Source organism: Amborella trichopoda, chromosome 3 (genome assembly GCF_054954075.1).
Source record: "Amborella trichopoda isolate Santa Cruz 75 chromosome 3, AtrichopodaSantaCruz75HAP2 v2.0, whole genome shotgun sequence".
NCBI lineage: Eukaryota > Viridiplantae > Streptophyta > Magnoliopsida > Amborellales > Amborellaceae > Amborella > Amborella trichopoda.
Window position 1 is genome coordinate 15,753,286 of NC_142338.1, and position 21,260 is coordinate 15,774,545.

At 35.0% G+C, this 21,260-nt stretch overlaps 1 protein-coding gene across 6 annotated transcripts; it reads left to right on the plus strand.

The window, feature by feature from the left end:
• Nucleotides 1-1,271: 1,271 nt before the first annotated feature.
• On the plus strand, nucleotides 1,272-18,278 carry LOC18430849 (cysteine-rich receptor-like protein kinase 2). Of its 6 annotated transcripts, none has more exons than XM_088860198.1 (8): nucleotides 1,272-1,451; nucleotides 13,372-14,151; nucleotides 14,311-14,427; nucleotides 14,523-14,662; nucleotides 16,069-16,279; nucleotides 16,435-16,669; nucleotides 16,831-16,981; nucleotides 17,657-18,278. In XM_088860198.1, the coding sequence occupies exons 2-8, from the start codon at nucleotides 13,413-13,415 to the stop codon at nucleotides 17,978-17,980; spliced, it is 1,917 nt and encodes a 638-aa protein (XP_088716324.1). In that variant the 5' UTR covers nucleotides 1,272-1,451; nucleotides 13,372-13,412; the 3' UTR covers nucleotides 17,981-18,278. The 6 variants fall into 6 exon arrangements, 2 of the variants coding, with proteins under 2 accessions (XP_088716324.1, XP_011622120.1); XR_016050792.1 differs by lacking the exon at nucleotides 1,272-1,451 and adding an exon at nucleotides 12,717-12,845 and having other exon boundaries at nucleotides 16,435-16,662; XR_016050793.1 differs by lacking the exon at nucleotides 1,272-1,451 and adding an exon at nucleotides 12,717-12,845 and having other exon boundaries at nucleotides 16,435-16,529.
• Nucleotides 18,279-21,260: the final 2,982 nt, after the last annotated feature.

Genomic DNA, 21,260 nt, shown 5'->3' on the forward strand with positions numbered 1-21,260 from the left:
GGCAAGAACAGAAGAAGCTTGAGCAACAACAAATCAGCAATCCTCATAAACATAAGCTTCAAATAAAGTAGGTAGGAGTAATAACAAATTAGCAGGCCTCAGGAACAACCAGCCATATCAAAGTAGATTCAAGCAATCAAACAAAAACTCCAGATCTTCGTCGAAGATAGAAAAAACAATCGAGAAAACATAATGGTGATTGGAAGAGCCAATAAACCTCGATGTAAAACCGAGACCCATCCAGCTGCTCGCAGACAATCAGACATGATCGAGTAACGAAAAACTCAACTATACAAAAATGGCAGCAGCTAGTAAACAATCAAACAAGATCGAGCAACGGACTTGATTATACAAAAATAAATCGAGCAATAGAAAACTCGATCATACATAAATGAATCGAGTAACGGAAAACTCGATCATACATAAAAGATCACAATCTAATAGAGTAATAAATTCTATCATATATAAATAGACAATGATTTTTTTATTTTTTTTAAACAGAAAAAACCTACTATTTTAGTGGTCTAGTCAACAAAAAAAACATTCACTCTATTTATAAAGCCTATAACAAACAAGACCCACCAAATTCAAAGGAATAAGATAGGCCACCATAGAACATATAAGGGGCACCGACCAACCCCCCCCTTTTTCTTTAATACATTTGTTTTTTGCAAGCCTGCTTATTTTTAACATGTTAGTGAGAGAAAATGTGACATCAACCAAAAACCTAACAAAGAATGGGAAATTGGGAAAAAGAATAGAAAATTGTGAATAAATGAATACTTACTCGAAGTAACTATTGCAAAATTGTAAAAATTAAGTGTGGTCCCTAGGACCATGCAATTTGGGTAAGAAAAAGTTTAGAGGGAGATCGAGAGAAAAATAGTGGCTATGGGTTTTTTTAGAGGGGGCAGAGAGAGAAGAATAGGGCAACACAAATAAAACGAGACAGATCTTAGCTTGAAACTGGGAGCATCGATCAAAATGAAAACCTCAAATAAAGGTAAACAAAATGTGAAGCTTGATGTGCAGATCAAGTAAAGAAAAAAAGAGATCTGATCTCAAATACAAACCAGAAGGAGCACAAATCTGATCCAAGGCAGATAAAGTAGATTTGAGGCAAATAAAGAAGATCAAAGGGATTGACTATGTTGGGGCGTGATGCTAATCACCCCTTATGGCATTAACTCTTTTGATAAAGGGCATCCTCGTCAAGAAAATATGCTTTTCGGTGAAGGCCCGTAAAAAGGGATTTTTTTAAGAGAGAAAAACGTGGGTGAATGAGGAAAGGAAGGAAACCTTGTAGAGAGAGAAGCATGGGGTTGGAAATTGGGGGTTTTTGTAACAAAACCCTAACACCACCACTGGGGGCTCATCTTGGGTCGTTTTTTGGGCATTTCTTCGCGGCATCGATGAGTCGAAGAAAAGAGTCCATTGTAGGTGATTTTGTGGTAAGATGTTCTTTGATTGAGCATTCCTTGAGATTGTATGAGGTAACTCTGTATAACCCCAATCTTGTAATTTTTCCTCTTGATAGTGAATACATATTTGCAGTCTTACCCGTGGACATAACCCATCTTGGGTGAACCACGTATATGTGTGTGTCTTTCTCTATTTTCGTTTATGTTGTGCTTGGATGATTTCCCATATTGCTTGATTTATTGTTCTTATTTTTTTTCAATTATATTGCACTTGTTATTGTATCTTGGGCATTTCATTTGAGTGGTGAAAATGGGATTTGAGATATCCCAATTTGTTCAAAGTGGGGATTGGGTTATCCCAATTTTATAACAAGTGGTATCAGAGCTCAAGGAATTAGTATAGTATTTTTTGAGAAAATGACATCTCACAAGTTTGAGGTGGAGAAGTTTAATAGGAAAGATAGTTTTTAAATTAAAAATGCAAGATTTATTGGTACATTGAGGGAACCACAAAGCATTACTTGGAAAAGATAAGAAACCGGTAAATATGACCGATGATGATTGGGATGAACCTGATATGAAGACACGGGCTACTATTTACTTGTGTTTAGCGAATGAGATTTTGTTTAATATTGTTGACGAAAAGACAGCAAAAAGATTTGTGAGAAAGATTGGAAAGTTTGTATCAAACAAAATCTCTCACAAACCAAATTTTCTTAAAGAGAAAATTGTATACCTTGATAATGAAAGAAGGTGCAAATATGTCACAACCTTTGAATGAGTTTAATAACTTCATCTGTCAACTTTAGAGTATTGGTGTGAGAATTGATAATGAAGACAAAGCGGTCACCTTGCTTTGGTCATTGCAGGAATCTTATGATAACATTGTTACTACATTGAGTTGTAGTAAAGAGGATTCTCTTGATTTGGGCTCAGTGTGTAATGCCTTAATTGCCGATAAACTTCGAAAGAAAGCATTTTTGTGAAGTTCGGTAGAATCGAAGACGGAAGCTCTTGTGACAAGAGGTCGATCGAATGAACGAGGTGATTCATCGATGAATTATTCAAGAACTAATTCAAGATTTCGATCAAAATCTAGAGGGCCCAATAACAAGAATGTGTGTTAGCATTGTGGGAAGCCCGATCATATAATGAAGAATTGTTTTAAAAGAAATTGAATGAATTCTTCCAAAGCTCCTAATACGGGAAGTGAATCCAAGAATGAAGCAAATCAAGTTAAAGAGTCTACATCTGGTTTCATTGAAGATGAAGTATTTATGGTGGCATATAATTCAATGTTCTATCAAAATTGAATACTTGATAGTGGAGTCACCAATCACATATGCCCTCATAGATCATGGTTTGACTCATATGAGTTATGTGAAGGAGTATCGATATCCATGGGAAACAATTCCACTGGCAACGTGGTTAGAATCAGTTCGGTTCGCTTAAGGATGTTTGATGGGTCTATTCGAGCAATTAAGAATGTTAGGCATGTGCCAGAACTAAAAAAGAGTTTGATTTCCCTATCTTTTTTAGATTCGAAAGGTTATAAGTTCACCGATCAAGGTGGAGTAATCAAATGATCAAAATGGGCTTTAATTGTGATAAAATGAGTCCTAGTTGGGAGCTTATACAAGTTATTAGGAAGCACAATAACAAATAATGAAGTGAATTCCGTGGTTGAAGGTGAGGAAGTTTCATATGGCCTATGACATAGAAGATTGAAGCATATGAGTGATAAGGGTATGGAGGTCTTGATGAAGAAAAATTTTATTACTACACTTAAAATTGATGAATCTAAATTTTGTGAGCATTATATCTATGAGAAACAACATAGACAACATTTTAAGGCTGAGAAACATACAAGCAAGCGTAAGCTTGATTACATTCATTGGAATGTATGGGGCCCTTCACCAACTGCATCTTATGGTGGTGCATTATATTTTATTTCATTTGTTGATGACTTCTCAAGAAAAGTATGGATCAAAACTCTCAAGTCCAAAAGTGATGTGTTTTATGCATTTAAGAATTTTAAAGCTGAAGTTGAAAAATCTATGGTGAATCACATCAAAGTTCTTCAGATCGATAATGGTGGGGAGTTTGTATCAAAGGAGTTTGACAATTTTTGCAAGGCCGAGGGAATTACGAAGCATTACGTAAATGCCTACCATCCTCAACAAAATGGTATCACCGAGAGGATGAATCACACTTTGATAGAGCGTACGAGGTGCATGTTAAGCCATGCCAGCCTAGAGCAAGAATTATGCGCGGAAGCCGTATCAACGGCTTGTTATATTATCAACTGATCACCTTCGATAGCATTAAGAAGTAAAACTCCTAATGAGGTATGGTATGAGACTCCAAGTGATTACTTCGATTTAAAATTTTTTGGTTGTGGTGCATATGCAGTTGTTCCAAGTTGCCAAAAAAACAAGTTGGATCCAAGATCAAAGAAGTGCATCTTTGTGGGTTATAGTAAAAGTGTGAAGGGTTACCGGTTATGAGATCCAAGTACCCAAAAAATAATCACTAGCCATAATGTGCATTTTGATGAAGCCAAAGTATTGGCAAAAGGGATGATGATAAAGGACAATTATGCAACAAGAGAGCCAAGAATTTCAAGGCAACCCCGAAATACTTCCATCAAGTACAATTATGTCTTATTAGAATATATCAATTGATCATGGTGATGAGCATAAAGGACTAAGAAGTCAAGATGAAGAACCACATGGATATCATGATGAAGTTGTGCCTTTAGCACAAAGGCGCCTACTAGAGAAACTCGTGCACCCGGGTGACACAAATATTATGTAAATTCTAATACTTTGCATGCTTTGATCGTTGAAAATGAAGAGCCAATATCATTCCGTGAAACCATTGATAGCAATGATACCGAGCATTGGAAAAGAGCTATAAAAGAGGAGATATTGACCCTTCAAATAAATAAAACTTGGGATTTGGTGGAGTTACCAAAAGGTAAAAAGTCTGTTGGTTCCAAATGGGTGTTTAATATAAAGAAGGGGCTTGATGACAAGCTTGAAAGATATAGGGCAAGATTGGTGGCAAAAGGTTTTTAGCAAAAGGAAGGGATTAACTTTGATGAAATTTTTGCACGGGTAGTCACGTTGGTTTCAATTCGCTTGGTGCTTGGGTTAGTTGCTATACATGATTTAGAGCTTGAACAAATGGATTTGAAAACAACTTTTTTGCATGGAGAACTTGAAGAGGAAGTGTACATGCAACAACCGAAAGGTTTCATAGAGAAAGGCAAAAAAGGACTTGTGTGCAAATAGAAAAAGTCCTTGTATGAGCTCAAGCAAGCATCAAGACAAATAGTATAGAACATTTGATATGTTCATGTTGAGAATTGGGCACATAAGAAGTAAGTATGATCATTGCATCTATTTAAAGTTCTTTGATGATGGTACATACTTGATTTTAGTCTTATATGTAGATGACATACTTTTGGTGTGCAAATATAAGGCAAAAATTGATGAGCTCAAGACTTCGAAGAGCAAAAGATTTGAGATAAAGGATCTCGGGCCGGCAAGGCAAATCCTTGGGATTGAAATTGAAAGGGATTGACAAAATGGAATTTTATCATTATCTCAAAAGGGTTACATAGAAATGGTACTTGAAAAATTTGGCGTGAAAGATGCAAAGCCGGTAAAGACGCCTTTAGCGTCTCACTTCAAATTGTCTTCAATGTAAAGTCTGAAGACGGAAGAAGAAAGAAGAAGCACAACTAAGGTTCCCTATGCAAATGCGATTGGAAATTTAATGTTTGTCATGGTATGTACAAGATCGAATATCGCACATGAGGTTGGTGTTCTAAGTCGGTTTATGGCAAAGGTTCATTAGGAAGCAACAAAATGAGTGCTTCGATACTTAAGTGGTACAACTAGTTATGCAATCACATTTGGAAAGGGCTCAACCCAAATACAAGGTTTTGTGAATGCAAATTTTGCTGGTGATCTTGATAGAGGTACGTCAACTACCGCTTTTATTTTTCGGTTTGCAAATGGACTGGTAAGTTAGATGTTAAGGCTCCAAGACACGGTAGCATTGTCAACTACCGAAGCTGAGTACATGACGGCAACAGAAGCATCGAAAGAAGTTGTATGGCTTCAAGGATTGATAGGTGAGATGGGCATTATATGCAAGTTCATGGAATTATTTTGTGACAATATGAGTGTTATCCATTTAGCCAAGAACCTGGTTCACCACAAGAGGTCAAGGCACATATTGGTTCAATATCACTATATCCTACAAGTTGTTGAAGATAGAAGAGTTCGATTGGTCACGATCAAGACCGAAGACAACTTTGCGGATATGCTTACAAAACCATCCAAGTAGAGAAGTTAGAATTGGGGCGTGATGCTAACACCCCTTATGGCATTCACCCTTTTGATAAAGGGCAATCTCATTAAGAAAATATGCTTTTAGGTAAAGGCCCATAAAAAGGGTTTCTTTGAGAGAGAAAAACGTGGGTGAATGAGGGAAGGAAGGAAACATTGTAGAGAGAGAAGCTTGGGGTTGGAAATTGAGGTTTTTGTAATAAAACCCTACCACCACCACTTGGGGCTCATTTTGGGCCGTTTTTTGGGCATTTATTCGTTGCATCGGTGAGTCAAAGATAGGAGTCCCTTGTAGGTGGTTTTGTGGTAGGAAGTTCTTTGTTTGAATATTCATTGAGATTGTATGAGGTAACTCTGTATAACCCTGATCTTGTAATTTTTCCTCTTGATAGTGAATACATCTTTGCCGTCTTGCCCGTGGACGTAGCCCATCTTGGGTGAACCACATATATGTGTATGTCCTTCTCTATTTTCATTTGTGTTATGCTTGGATGATTTCCCATATTACTTGATTTATTGTTCTTATATATTTTCAATTATATTGCACTTGTTATTGTATCTTGGGCATTTTATTTGAGTGGTGAAAGTGGGATTTGAGATATCCCAATTTATTCAAAATGGAGATTTGGTTATCCTGATTTTACAATAGGCTAAATGCCTATTTGGGTGGCAGAGGGGCTTTCAGGCTCACAGACTAGACCTGCTCTAATACCATATTAGAATATCTGTATTTTCTATATTTCTAGGCATTAAGCCTCCATAAAAGATATATTACAGAACCCCCATAATATGTGTATAAGAGCCATATTTTTATAGGGTTACAAGAATGGTATACAACCTATATACAAGTTGTTCAAGCTATTTACAATGTCACATACAACATGTATACAAGTTGTTCAAGCTATTTACAATGTCACTGAAAACGCATACAGTTGTGCATATCTGCATAGGTCAGAAATATCAGGTTGTGTATGTCAAAAGATCAAATACAATTTTTACTTTCCACAACCACAACCCAGCTCAGCCAGCTGCCTCTATTGTAGTTTGTATTATGTGAGATTAGTGAAGGTGAATCCCATATTAAAATAGCATTCAATATGGGAATGGGGGTGGGGTAACGGTGGTAGTACTATGTGAGCCCAATTAAAGGTCTTGACCATCATTCTTACTGATGAATTCAAAAATTGACTCTTCAAAAAACTAGTAGGGGCTCGTCTTCCCCTTTTTTTTTCTTTGTTCTTTTGCATAGATCCATTGGGTAGGCAAGCGAATGGATCCACAAAGATTTTGATCCTCCAATAGAGAAACATGGACTCTACACTTCTTAATACTGTAAATTTGTTCTGTCCTTTGATTATTCAAAACAGCGTTTCAACCTATGAATTGTTCTATGCATCCAAGAGAGAGCTGCTTTGAAAAAGTAACAGGTGGATATTTTTTTTATATCCTTTGATGTTTCAACCTATGAATTGTTTTATGCAGTGTTTAAAAAAACGCCGAGTCGCCCGGTTCGACTAGGGAATCGCCATGGACGGATTGAATCGACGAAAAAAACGGGAATCGTCCGGTTCTAGAGAGAACCGGACGATTCTGTACAGTGACTCGCCGATTCACTGTACGGAATCGGCGAGTCTAGTACGGAATTTTATTTTATTTTATTTTATTTTATTTTATTTTTTTTTTTGTAATCCATGATAGATTTTTTTGTAATACTTGATCGATTTTTTTGTAATCCATGATCGAATTGTTTTTTTTTTTTTGTAATCCATGATCGAAATTTTTGTTTTTGCTTTTTTTTTTGTAACCCATGATAGAATTTTTTGTAATCCATGATCAAATTTTTTGTAATCCATGATCGAAATGTTTGTTTTTTTTTTTTGTAATCCATGATCAAATTGTTTTTTTTTTTTTTTTTTTGTAACCCATGATAGAATTTTTTGTAATCCATGATCGAATGTTTTGTAATACATGATCGAAATGTTTGTTTTTTTTTTGTAATCCATGATCGAATTTTTTGTTTTTTGCTTTTTTTGTAACTCATGATAGAGTTTTTGTAATCCATGATTGAATTTTTTGTAACCCATGATCGAATTGTTTTTTTCTTTTTTTGTAATCCACGATTGAATTTTTTGTTTTTTTTTGTAATCCATGATCGAATTTTTTTTTGTAATCCATGATAGAATTTTTTGAAAATTTGTGATTTTTTTTTTTAATCCATGATCGAATTTTTTTTTGTAATCCATGATAGAATTTTTTGAAAATTTGTGATTTTTTTTTTTAATCCATGATCGATTTTTTTGAAAATTTGTTTTTTTTTTTTTTTAATCCATATTATTCAAAGAGAAAATGAGAGAGATGATGATTCTGAGGCCACCCTATCCCAGCCATATTATTCAGCAACAGTGTAGGGATGAGCACGACAGTACAGGTGAGCATGAAGGATGGATAATCTTCGGGGATTTTAGATTGGGAACACAACAAAACACTAACACTCAGGGATTTGGAAATAGTCAGACGCCTGCTAATATCGATGATTCGTTTTTAGATCGAATCAACGAATTGTTAAACGAATTCAATCAATGGCACCAGCGTGACCAAGAAGAACAATAACGTCGTCTATCATTTTATTTTTAGATCATATGTTACTAATTTTATGCTTTATTGTAGTCCATGTATGTTGATATACTTATTTCATGATAATTATATGTTTATCCTTTTGTGTGATGTAAATTAAATGCTGAATGGCGATTCATGCAGGGAAAGAACATATCAATATTCGCATATTCATTTAAAAACATGAAAATTCTTAATGGAGTACCCTCATTTCTTATTGAATTCCTAAAAAACAATATTTATAATGAATTTTAATAATTTTTTCGGATTTTTTTTAGGCTTTATTATGACCGATTCACCCAATTCCTGATCCGGATCGCCGATTCGCCGATCCGGATCAGTTTTTTAGAAGCTCGATCCAAATCACCGATCCGTTTTTTAAACCATTGGTTTTATGCATCCAAGAGAGAGATGCTTTGAAAAAGTAACATGAGGATATTTTTGAGTTAAACATCATATACAAATGTATTTTCTTTCATTTCATTTTTCTTTTTTTTTTTTTGGGTGAGTAAGTGGGGAGAGGCCCCTACCCCTTGTAGGAATTGAGCCTAGGACGCAATATTACAAATGGTCGAGTGCTAACCAGTTAAGTCTCTTTTCCCACCCATTCCTCTGGTTCTCTGCGTTAACATGCACTTCAATTTCTTACAGAAAAGGACCTCCAACCATAGCATTCCCTAGAGTACCAAACAAATACCTAGAATAAGATTGCCAAGCAATTAAGGGAAACGTTTACATAGAGCCTAAGCTCTAAACAATCAAATTAGCGCCTATCTCAAAACTTTTACTAGAAGACGTTGTTTTGATGCCCAAATATCATCAAATCGATCATCTTGACATCAAGATGCATGGACATGAGAAAAAAAATGGATTTCAAATTTGAAAAATAGTGCATCTTGTAACGCATTTTGGAACCGTCAATTTCCAAGATTATCAAGTTTTCATAGATCTATTCGATCTACACTATTTTTCAAGCTTTAAATTTTATAACTAAAGATGAAAAATATAATTTAAAGCTATCACAAAACTTTCCAGTATTGAAACCATATTTCTCGACACTATTTGAAGGTGGGCTCTAATTTGATTGTTTAGAACCTCGGCTCTATACAAACCGCACCCAACAATTAAATAGTTAAAAATTAAATATATTTATTTGACCCTACAAATAGGACCCTAAATTCAAAGTGAGAAAATGAAAAACTCCTTTTGATTTCATTTTGGAATCCATTCATGATAATTTATTTCATTTGAAGGACTCCTTTAAAGGTTACCGATCCTTGCACAATGGTGCTTAATTAAATTTTGCTTTGACAATGACTTATCGAGACCTTGGAATGCAGCCTTCTACCTGGGTCTATGGTAAGTTACAGTATGTCTCCAATATTTCGTCCAACTAAGTAACCAATTTGGACTTTTTTTAAATAATATTTAATAAAAATGAAACTCTAAATCTCCGGGGCACCTACCGTAAGCACCTCAGCCTCAAATCCATGGGCTCGGTTTGGAATATTAATTAAAACAAAGTAAAACCTCACCTCGAATTTTAATCCAAAAAATATTTTGGCCATCACAGATTTCCAACGCTGACTATGAAATTTGAAATTAAAAAAATAATATAGTTTTTGTAGACCATTTTTATGGTGAAATGGATGGTTTACACAATGTGTTAAAATACATATCATATTTAGAGCTTGAAATCTTCTTTTTTTTTTCACAGCTATAATGGTCAAGGTTGAGATGACGGACTAGAATATTTTGTGATGCCTAAACTATAATTTTTTTTTACAAATTTTATTGTGAGGTTTTACTTATTTTGATGGGCTGCAATCCTATCACAATATTTTCTTAAAATAAATAAATAGTTCATCACCAATGAGAAAAGGGTTGTCCTTTGTTCTCCAATTTGCGGGTCCCACCAAAATTCAAACAATTTACCTATGGTCAAAATCATTTATAATCACATTTAGAATTAGGGAAAATTCTTGGAATTCTCATTTAGCTTTTCCGCATAAACGATTGATTTTGTCCACAAATTTGTCCATATCTATTATTCCATGGTTGAAAAGTCGGGAGAAAAGTTATGTCTAGACCAATGGTTTAAAAAACGGATCAGTGACCCGGATCGGGCTTCCAAAAAATCGATCCGGATCGGTGAATCGGCCATCCGGTTCGGGAATCGGGTGAATCGGTCAGAATAAAGCTTAAAAAAATTCGAAAAAATTATTAAAATTCATTATAAATATTGTTTTTTAGGAATTCAATAAAAAATGAGGGTACTCCATTAAGAATTTTCATGTTTTTGAATGAATATGCGAATATTGATATGTTCTTTCCCTGCATGAACCGCCATTCAGCATTTAATTTACAGTATTTCATGCTCATCCCTACACTGTTGCTGTTGGGACTCGATATGTGAATAATATGGCTAGGATAGGGTGGCCTCAGAATCATCATCTCTCTCGTTTTCTCTTTGAATAATATGGATTAAAAAATAAATAAATAAATTTTCAAAAAAATCGATCATGGATTAAAAAAAAAATCACAAATTTTCAAAAAATTCTATCATGGATTACAAAAAAAAATTCGATCATGGATTAAACAAAAAAAATCACAAATTTTCAAAAAATTCAATCATGGATTACATAAAATTCGATCATGGATTACAAAAAAAAACAAACAAAAAAAACAAACAAAAAAAAACAAAAAATTCAATCGTGGATTACAAAAAAAGAAAAAAATAGTTCGATCATGAATTACAAAAAATTCAATCATGAATTACAAAAAACTCTATCATGGGTTACAAAAAATTCAATCATGGATTACAAAAAAAAAAACAAACATTTCGATCATGGATTACAAAAAAAAAACAAACATTTCGATCATGTATTACAAAACATTCGATCATGGATTACAAAAAATTCTATCATGGGTTACAAAAAAAAAAAAAAAAACAAAAAAATCGATCATGGATTACAAGAAAAGAAAACAAACATTTCGATCATGGATTACAAAAAATTCTATTATGGGTTACAAAAAACCAAAAAATTCGATCATGGATTACAAAAAAACAAAAACAATTCGATCATGGATTACAAAAAAATCGATCAAGTATTACAAAAAAATCTATCATGGATTACAAAAAAAAAAAAAAAAAAAAAAAAAAAAAAAAAAAAAAAAAAAAAAAATCCGTACGGAATCGCCTATTCACTGTTCGGACTCGCCGATTCCGTACAGTGAATCGGCGATTCACTGTACAGAATCGTCCGGTTCTCTCTAGAACCGGACGATTTCCGATTTTTTGGGCGATCCGGTCCCTTTTCACGATTTTCCGAGTCGAACCGGGCGAGTCCGGTTCGACTCGGCGTTTTTTAAAACGCTGGTCTAGACTGAAGCGAGGCGAAGTTTCAGGACATTTATTTTAGCCTGCTTCGGGGGGCTTCAGTCCACATTGGTTGTATTCGGCCTCTCACAAAATAGTCTTTATTATTATTATTATTTTATTTTTCATTTGTTTGTTTTTTAAATTTTATTTTTTTAATAGATTTTTTGATATAAGTAATATATTTTATTATATTAATTTTTTAAAAAATTCCTTCCAAATTTGTTGCCGCACCGAATGCCTTCGGTTTGTCGACCAAATTAAAGAAGACTCCTAAACAAATCCGACAACAATGGTGCAAACTAATGATTTAAAAAACATCATATCGGCACGGAATCGCCTAATCCGACCTAGGAATCGGTTACCCCATATTGATTCTATTAATATATAGGAAATCGTTCGGGTTTAGAAGAGGACCAACAATTTGCTATTGTAAAACAATATTTTGCTATAATAACAACAGTGTTTTGCGATAGTGAAAACGTCAATTTACCAATCCGAATAAGTTTTTGGTCGGTTCACTGTTTTTGCACATATTTTTTTGCCTGTTCACTATTTGTTCTGTACAGTAAAATGGTGATCAAGATTACGAATTCATCGATCCAGACCGATTTTTACGATGCCTGATCTAGGTGACTGATCCGTTGTTAAATCACCGGTGCAAACTGGGGCGCTTGCGTAAGTATGCATTGAAGTAGGAACGAGTCGTATGCAATGAAGTAGGAAGGAGTCACGCACGTTTTATATTCACGGACTATTAGAAAGAGTTTTCCTTTGAAATTGAGATGAAGCAAAAGTACATACGTAAGCTGAAGCGTGTTGAAAAAGATATTTTTTTTTTTTTTTTGACAAGAATTTATAAAGACCATTGTTGTTAAATAATATAGGAGCACAGAGGTCAAAATTCAAACTTATATGCTGAATTGAACTAAACCAGGGAATGTTCAGCATAAATATTCCTCCACAGTCCTATGATGATGAGCACAGGCTCCCCCTAGTCCTATCAAAGGTGGCTTTGAATCCTGTTGAAGCATCATCCACACACTTCTTCTGTGAACTTGGGTAATACAGGTCAGGTTCCACCTCCCATGAAAATTCAAATGTATTTGGCTTTCCATTTGGGCTTCATTGAATTTTTAGTTCCCATGAATACTGTTGTATCTTTTGGGTTCTCTTCTGAGCACTTTGGCATGTCATCTATTTTTATCGTCCTTTGCATTTGCTTCTCATATTAGGGTGGTTTTGTGCTTTTTCTTTATGCTCTGTTTGTTTATGGTTTGTCATATTCGAGATTAGAGTTAAGAACCAGAGTTAAATCTTCATCCCCTTAAGCTTAAATTAATATGCTCATCAAAATGCATAGCATTCAGGTTTGTGAAGTGGCGAGCAGAGTACTATGATCGGAACCAGTCCATCTTTTATTATTGCAACAAGAATGTGAGATATTTTTGTTGTTGCACATGACTTAGCATGTTATCTGATAATAGTGATATGTAAATTTTGTTTCTGCGATAGTTGAGCTATTTTTCAGTTGACAGATGTTGTGTAGGGTTCACTTGTAGGCATGTAACATCCTGCTTTATTGCTGTTCTTACAGTTTTTTCATGCTAAAAGATCCAAATTGAAGTCCAAAAAGATATGAGATATCTTCAATCATTGGTTGCTGGAGCTTTATATCTCCTCATTGTAGCCATGAGGACCCTAGGTGATCCGCGTAATACTGAAGTAGCCCGTCTCTGTAACTCCACTCAAGATATGGATCCTATGAGGCTAGCCGAAAATTGTCGAAGGATTATGGACTCTCTCAATGACCAGATTGCCGATAAGGGTTTTGGATCTGCTGTCTCTGGTAATGAGAGCTGGAAACTATATGGGCTAGCTCAATGCATGGGGGATCTGTCAGAGACGGATTGCCGACTCTGTTTTGCAAGTTCAAGGTTAAGTATTCCTTCATGCCATCCATCAGTTGAAGGAAGAGTTTACATGGATGGATGCTTCTTAAGATATGCTGAACATGATTTCTTTAATGAAACCATGGATTTCATGGACCCAAAAATTTGCAACTACAGTACCAATATATCTGATGAAATGGGTTTTCTTCAAGCTATTGGGAACCTTACAAGGAATATCGCAGTTGATGCAGTTAAAAATGGAGGATTTAAGGTGGGTTCTATTTCTTTATCAAGATACACGGTTTATGGTTTGGGACAGTGTTGGAATTCCCTTGATATGGAGCTCTGTAGAGATTGTTTGGTGAAGGCTTCTTCTTCTGTGCTTTCCTGTGCTCCTGCCAGTGAAGCTCGGGCACTGAATACTGGGTGTTATATGCGATATTCTTTGACGAAATTTTACAATGATCCTAGTGCTTCCTACAAAGGCAAGCCCTCTTTCATGAACTCTGCATATGGGTTGACTGGCTACAATGTGATTTATTTTCTTATTTGTTGTAATTTTGTAAGAAATAGGTCCCAAATCAGGGTAATTTACTTTTTCTTAATTTGATAATTTATTTTATATTACTTGGTTAATTTTGCAGGAAACAAGTCCAAACTAAGAATTGTACTCTCTGCAACTTTACCTTCTTTATTTTTGGTACTGGGCCTCGTATTTGGGTTCTTTATTCACAGATCTCGGTTCTTGGAAGCAAAGCGAGGTAGTTTACTGTGGTAGTATTTACAGAACTATTTAATATAATTGAAAAAAGTGTGTGGAACCAGCGATGAAACACATGTTCCTGTGTGTTTGTAGATCGATCTAAGCTGCCTGAACTGCCAGAGACATTTTTCAACTCTAAGTTGAATTTCAAATATGAAACGTTGCGGCAAGCCACTGGTTCTTTCAGGTTGTCAAGAAAACTTGGTGAAGGCGGCTTTGGTTCTGTGTATAAGGTAGGGAATGATCCCCGCAGAATAAAAGAAGTGTCAGTCTTTCAATAAGAGGGAGGCATAGTGGCTTTAGTTGTGCAGCATTTGAGAAATTTTTTCTATTTTTCTTAATGAAATATTTAACTTATTGTGATTTACCATTTTCATTGCAAATTTAATTATTGTGATTTATCACATCTGCCTGATATCTCTATGCTTTTATGAAGAACATTTACCTTTACTGTTTCTTGAGAATGTCAATGCCATGAGTTGCTTGAAATGCAGCAACTAAAGACAGCAGTGTGGCATCTTTCTTTGACTTCATTCAATCATGGTATAAGATTTCGAGTTTATGGACCTTTCTATTTAATCACGTTAGTGTAACGTTGCATACCATTTCAGTTTTTTGTTAGGTTTACCAGCATTAAAGCATCATGTAGTTCCATAATGCTCCCTTGTCTTATGTCTGGACCAACCATGTGAGTTATATGCCTAGGTGTATGAGATCTGGTTCTGGCTCATGGAATATGCAACATTCTATGATTAATAGAGTACCCTGTTGATGTTTTACTTTATTGCTATTGGAATATTACTGCTAGTCTTGTGTTTAAACATTAAGTAAAGAACTTATCTTTATCTTTCGTTTAGGGTTTATTGTGCAGGCTAGCATGGTTACAGTGAGTGTTGACAGTTCACAGTACATCCTGGGTTTGAATCCCAGCATTTACCTAATATGTCTAGAAGACAGATGCGACATTTAAAGATTACTATTAATTAGCTATAAAAGGAAGAACCTACACAATCAAACTGACATTCAGAAGCACTTCACTGGGGGGATTAGAAATTTCATGGCTTCAGCATGGATATGATGGAAAGCTATCTCGGTCATATGAATAATTGCAAATTTCCTCCAAAATGTCCCTTCAAGGAAAAGAAAGCCGCATTCGTCCAATAGACTGCATTGAGAAAATCCTCTTTATTGATTAGAGAGTCAAAAAACAATGGCATAAAAATTCTGAGGTTAATAGAGCTCTAGCTTTGGCTTTGATGTAGTCCAATCTTAACACTTCTCACCATTCTCAGAAAGATTTTGACATTTTGTGCATAGCTGTATGCATATCAGTCCAAGTCTTTTCCCACATGCAAGGTTACTTTAACAACTTTCGTTATCCTGGAATTTCCTAGAAACTCAGGTATTTCCTAGAATCTCCTGGAAAAAACTATAATTTAAAACTTATACTAGACAGTACCTATGGACAATAGAGGTCTCAGATATTTGAATGTTAAAATCAGAGTGCCTTGGAACAAATAGGGCATGATGAAGCAATATTTTGTGCCACAACATGTTTGGAGGATTTCTTTTGCTTTCTTCTTCTGGAATTCTTGTTTCTTCTTTTTCTGATAATTATTTAAAATTTGTTCTTACATAGGGAACTTTTCCAGATGGAAGGGAGATTGCTGTAAAGAGACTCCTGGTAAACCGAACACAATCGATGAAAGAATTTTTCAATGAGGTGAATGTCGTAAGCAGGGTTCAGCACCCTAACCTTGTGCGCCTGTTGGGCTGCAGTATCGAATGCTCTGAGTCGCTTCTAGTTTATGAGTATCTTCCCAACAAGAGCCTCGACCTCTACTTATTTGGTCTCATACTCTTATTCCTCATTTTGTTTTTTGTGTTTTATTTGATATTATTTTGTTTTAACTGGGCCTCAAAAGTTTCCCACATCTATATATTTCTTTTTGTATGGGACTTCCCACATTTATATTTATATAGAATTTTTTTCTCATTCCCTCAGATTCAGACAAATGTATGGAACTAGATTGGGATAAGAGGTACAAGATTATGCTAGGTGCTGCAGAAGGATTGGCTTATCTTCATGAGGAATGCGAAGTAAGGATTATTCATAGGGACATCAAAGCAAGTAATATTTTACTTGATCATAAGCTGAGGCCTAAGATTGCAGACTTCGGCCTTGCTAGATTTTTTGGAGTAGATCGAACACATCTTGATACTGGAATTGCTGGTACAATGTGAGAATTTTGATTTCCACTTGAGATGGATGCCCACTTCCCAAATAAGAAAGAAATAAATCAAGTTTATTTCATTCATTTTGAGTTCGGATAACTGGATAGTTTATTGAAATGAAATTTTTTATGAAATTTATCTCTTCTTTCTGGATGTGGTTTTGCAGGGGTTACATTGCTCCGGAGTATGCTATTCATGGTCAATTGACAGAGAAAGCAGATGTGTATAGTTTCGGCGTCCTTCTTCTTGAACTGTTGAGTGGGAAAAGAAATAATGAGGCTCATAACTCGGAGAATTGTGATACTCTTCTCAACATGGTAAAAGAAATTGATTGCAAAAATATCCATCGCAGTATTCTGCTCCCATAGCTCTCTCTCTCTCTCTCTCTCTCTCTCTCTCTCTCTCTCTCTCTCTTTCTCTCTTGCTCTCTCTCTCTCTCTCTCTCTCTCTCACACACACACACACACATTTGCATGCATGCGTGTGTGTGTATTTAAGAGAACATGCCTTTCCAGGGAGAAGCTCTGTGAAATGTCAGAAGTTCAGATGAATGGAATTTCATGTTATCATCTTATTCATGAATTTTGAGGTCTTTGGATTGTCTGCCTGTTTTTGAAGTTGTGTCAAAGGTGATTTGGCTTTCTTCCTGTAGTGGTTTGCTATATGAGTAGAATAAGAAGATTATGAATAGATTAAATGATACAATCAAATTTGTTATGTACTAGTTTAACACCCTGAATGGTTCTCTTTGCTGGACCTTTTACACTCACGCACTTTCATTAGGAATGTCCAGTCATCATTATCAATACTTTGCTAACTAACTCACACCCAGGTGCACATAAATACCATGATATCCACATAAAAAAGAATGGTGGCACGGTAGATTTATTGATCTCTAGCCATTTGTTCAAGCCTAATGGATTCAAAATCAATGAATTGGCCATTATATGCAGTCATGATTTATATAATGTCTATTCGTTTTCTCTCTGCAGATGTGGAATCAGTATGAGAAAAATGAAGCGTTGGAAATTTTAGACCCTGTACTTGAATCCAACTGCTCAAAAGAAGAGGTTTCATGGGCCTTACAAGTGGGCCTATTATGCATTCAAGAATCCCCATCACTCCGGCCTACAATGTCAATGGTGGTTCAATTCCTTAAAAGAAAGGTACCCCAACTCCCACAACCAAGCCCACCACCATTTTTCTATTTTTCTGTCATGGAATCAGGCCAAGCTAAAGAAGCACCTGGCGGTGTTCAATCGGACCAGTATTTCTCTTCGACTACTTCTTTATCTTCTTCTTTTGGGCCCCGGTAGGCACTGTTATATATATGTCATTGGCCACTTTAAACTGTATTTCTATCTGTTACAACTGAACAAGAATATGTTCTCTCTTATTAAACAAAGAAGGTGGGCACACTGCATAGTTGCCCAGTTCTAACCTTGGAAACCAGCATTTCCTGACTTCTACAATGAAATCTAGTGTATATTTCACCACAATTTGTGAACTTTAATAGTTTTGTGCGTTCAATGACATCGTGTATATTTCAAACATAATTTGTGAACCTTAATAGTCTTGCAGGTGCAATGAAATAAAGTGTATATTTCACCATAATTTGTGAACCTTAATAGTTTTGTGAATTTGATACAGCCTGTCTTGATATGATTGTTGTTTCTCATGTTTTTGCAAAGAAAAGAAGAATTTATACAAATTTTTACTTCTTGTGAAATCATCATCATCATCATCATCATTAGAACCTTTTCCCAATTGCAGTCGGTTTTTACTTCTTGTGAAATCCAGAACAACAAATATGCCCAAGTTGGAGAAAAATTAGGGACTGTGCTGGTATTCCCCTCGAGAGATTGGAAGAAGACTGGCAGTGGAATCTTTTGCCAAATAGTAGTTTTGGACGTTTTAGTTACATATAACCAATGGTTTAAAAAACGGATCGGTGACTCGGATCGGGCTTCCAAAACACCGATCCGGATCGGCGAATCGGCGATCCGGATCGGGAATCTGGTGAATCTGTCAGAATAAAGCTTAAAAAAAATTCGAAAAAATTATTAAAATTCATTATAAATATTGTTTTTTAGGAATTCAATAAAAAAGGAGGGTACTCCATTAAGAATTTTCATGTTTTTGAATGAATATGCGAATATTGATATGTTCTTTCCCTACATGAACCGCCATTCAGTATTTAATTTACAGTATTTCGTGCTCATCCCTACACTGTTGCTGTTGGGACTCGATATGTGAATAATATGGCTGGGATAGGGTGGCCTCAGAATCATCATCTCTCTCATTTTCTCTTTGAATAATATGGATTAAAAAAAAAAATAACAAATTTTCAAAAAAATCGATCATGGATTAAAAAAAAAATCACAAATTTTCAAAAAATTCTATCATGGATTACAAAAAAAAATTCGATCATGGATTAAAAAAAAAAAATCACAAATTTTCAAAAAATTCAATTATGGATTACATAAAATTCGATCATGGATTACATAAAATTCGATCATGGATTACAAAAAAAAACAAACAAAAAAAACAAAAAATTCAATCGTGGATTACAAAAAAAGAAAAAAACAGTTCGATCATGGATTACAAAAAATTCAATCATGGATTACAAAAAACTCTATCATGGGTTACAAAAAAAGCAAAAAACAAAAAATTCAATCATGGATTACAAAAAAAAAAACAAACATTTCGATCATGGATTACAAAAAAAAAACAAACATTTCGATCATGTATTACAAAACATTCGCTCATGGATTACAAAAAATTCTATCATGGGTTACAAAAAAAAAAAAAAAATCGATCATGGATTACAAGAAAAGAAAACAAACATTTCGATCATGGATTACAAAAAATTCTATTATGGGTTACAAAAAACCAAAAAATTTGATCATGGATTACAAAAAAACAAAAACAATTCGATCATGGATTACAAAAAAAAAAAAAAAAAAAAAAAAATTCCTTATGGACTTGCCGATTCACTGTTCGGACTCACCGATTCCGTACAGTGAATCGGCGATTCACTGTACATAATCGTCCGGTTCTCTCTAGAACCGGACGATTTCCGATTTTTTAGGCGATCCGGTCCCCTTTTCACGATTTCCGAGTCGAACCGGGCGAGTCCGGTTCGACTCGGCGTTTTTTAAAACACTGCATATAACATTAGGAATTTTGTGCAAAAGGAACCATCATGTGGTCCATCTCGAAATACCAAATAACTAGAATAAGTTTGAAGCAACATTAGTCCAAATTTTGTGCATCTTCTTCTAAATTTCGGCTGAGCTCTCACTAAGCTATTGTCCTCTCAAAATGTATACGAGATTCCATCTTTCATGTGAATTTGAGCAACTTTATTGCAATTTCTAGCAATGCTTTAAAGTGCAGATCAGAGCAAATCGCCCAACCTCAGATCCATGTTGGATCATTGGATCAATGATCTGTATTGGATAGTTGGATTAGTGATCCGCGTTGGATTTGGATCTGTCAGGGATCCAAAAAACATTGAAAAATAAATGGAATAAGATAAGAATCAAAATAGGGGATTATAAAATGGTGATTTAGAGGGGCCTATGAAAACATTAGTATAAGCTAAAAAATATATATTGGGGGTTTTAGGGGGAACCAATTCAGTCCTGACAAATTGCCATCTATAGTGGAGATCTAGATCGGAAATCACTGTGTTTTAAAAACATTGATTTAAGCGATGCTAATACAAAAGGGAAATGAGCTTCAGGTTTAGCAAAATATTGAAAATAACGGCTTTAATTACCTGTTGTTACTTAATTACACTCAAATCCCCAGATTAATTACAGAATTTTACGCTCAAATCCCCAAATTAATTGCAGAATTTTACGCTCAAATCCCCTAATTATCTGTTGTTACTTAATTAAACGTAACTGTAGTTTGATTTCGGTAATATGTCATTTTTTTACTTCAATATAGTCCTTTAGGAATTGCTCAATGTACATGAGTCCAACAAATCCTGATGGCATTTAAAGATGCCAGGAATCAATTAATGTGTTATTTTATGATGTGAATACCATGTTCCGCTGAATCATAGCATACATCTGCTCCCTTACTCATAAAATCTACTTGGGAAGGGAAGATTTTTTCAAAATGAAAATTTGAAAACCACCTAAATATCACTAGATGATTATTGGTAAATTAAAAAATAAAAATTAAATTTTAAGTTTTCTAATGCATAGATCTCACCCTCTAAAAATTGGATGGTCCTATTCAATTATGAGATGTTATTTTCAAGGGAATAAAAGCTGCAATTGGGAATTTTTATTTATTTACTTAAAGTCAACATATATGTTGAAGAGGTTGTCTCCCCAAAATTTAAGGTGCTAAAATTAATCCCAGGAGTATAATATGTTTTGACAAGTTCCTCTCATGTACCTGCATCAATCCCTACTATTGTTCTATGACTCCCTCCATTGGGAGATTCCAATTCTGAAAGAGATTTTCTTGTTTCGGGTTCCAATGCCGATTGAGAGACAGAAGAGTAAGTTTATAAACTGTTTATCAAGCGATAGCTCCAGCCAAGAAAGGCAACGAATATTATCAACCGCCCCGTAA

Bases quoted from the DNA above. Each gene is read 5' to 3' on its own strand.
- LOC18430849 (XM_088860198.1), top strand. From the start codon at position 13,413: ATGAGATATCTTCAATCATTGGTTGCTGGAGCTTTATATCTCCTCATT. The intron at 14,428-14,522 runs GTAGTTTACTGT...GTGTGTTTGTAG, and splicing joins GTTCTTGGAAGCAAAGCGAG to ATCGATCTAAGCTGCCTGAA. The intron at 16,280-16,434 runs GTCTCATACTCT...TCATTCCCTCAG, and splicing joins CCTCGACCTCTACTTATTTG to ATTCAGACAAATGTATGGAA.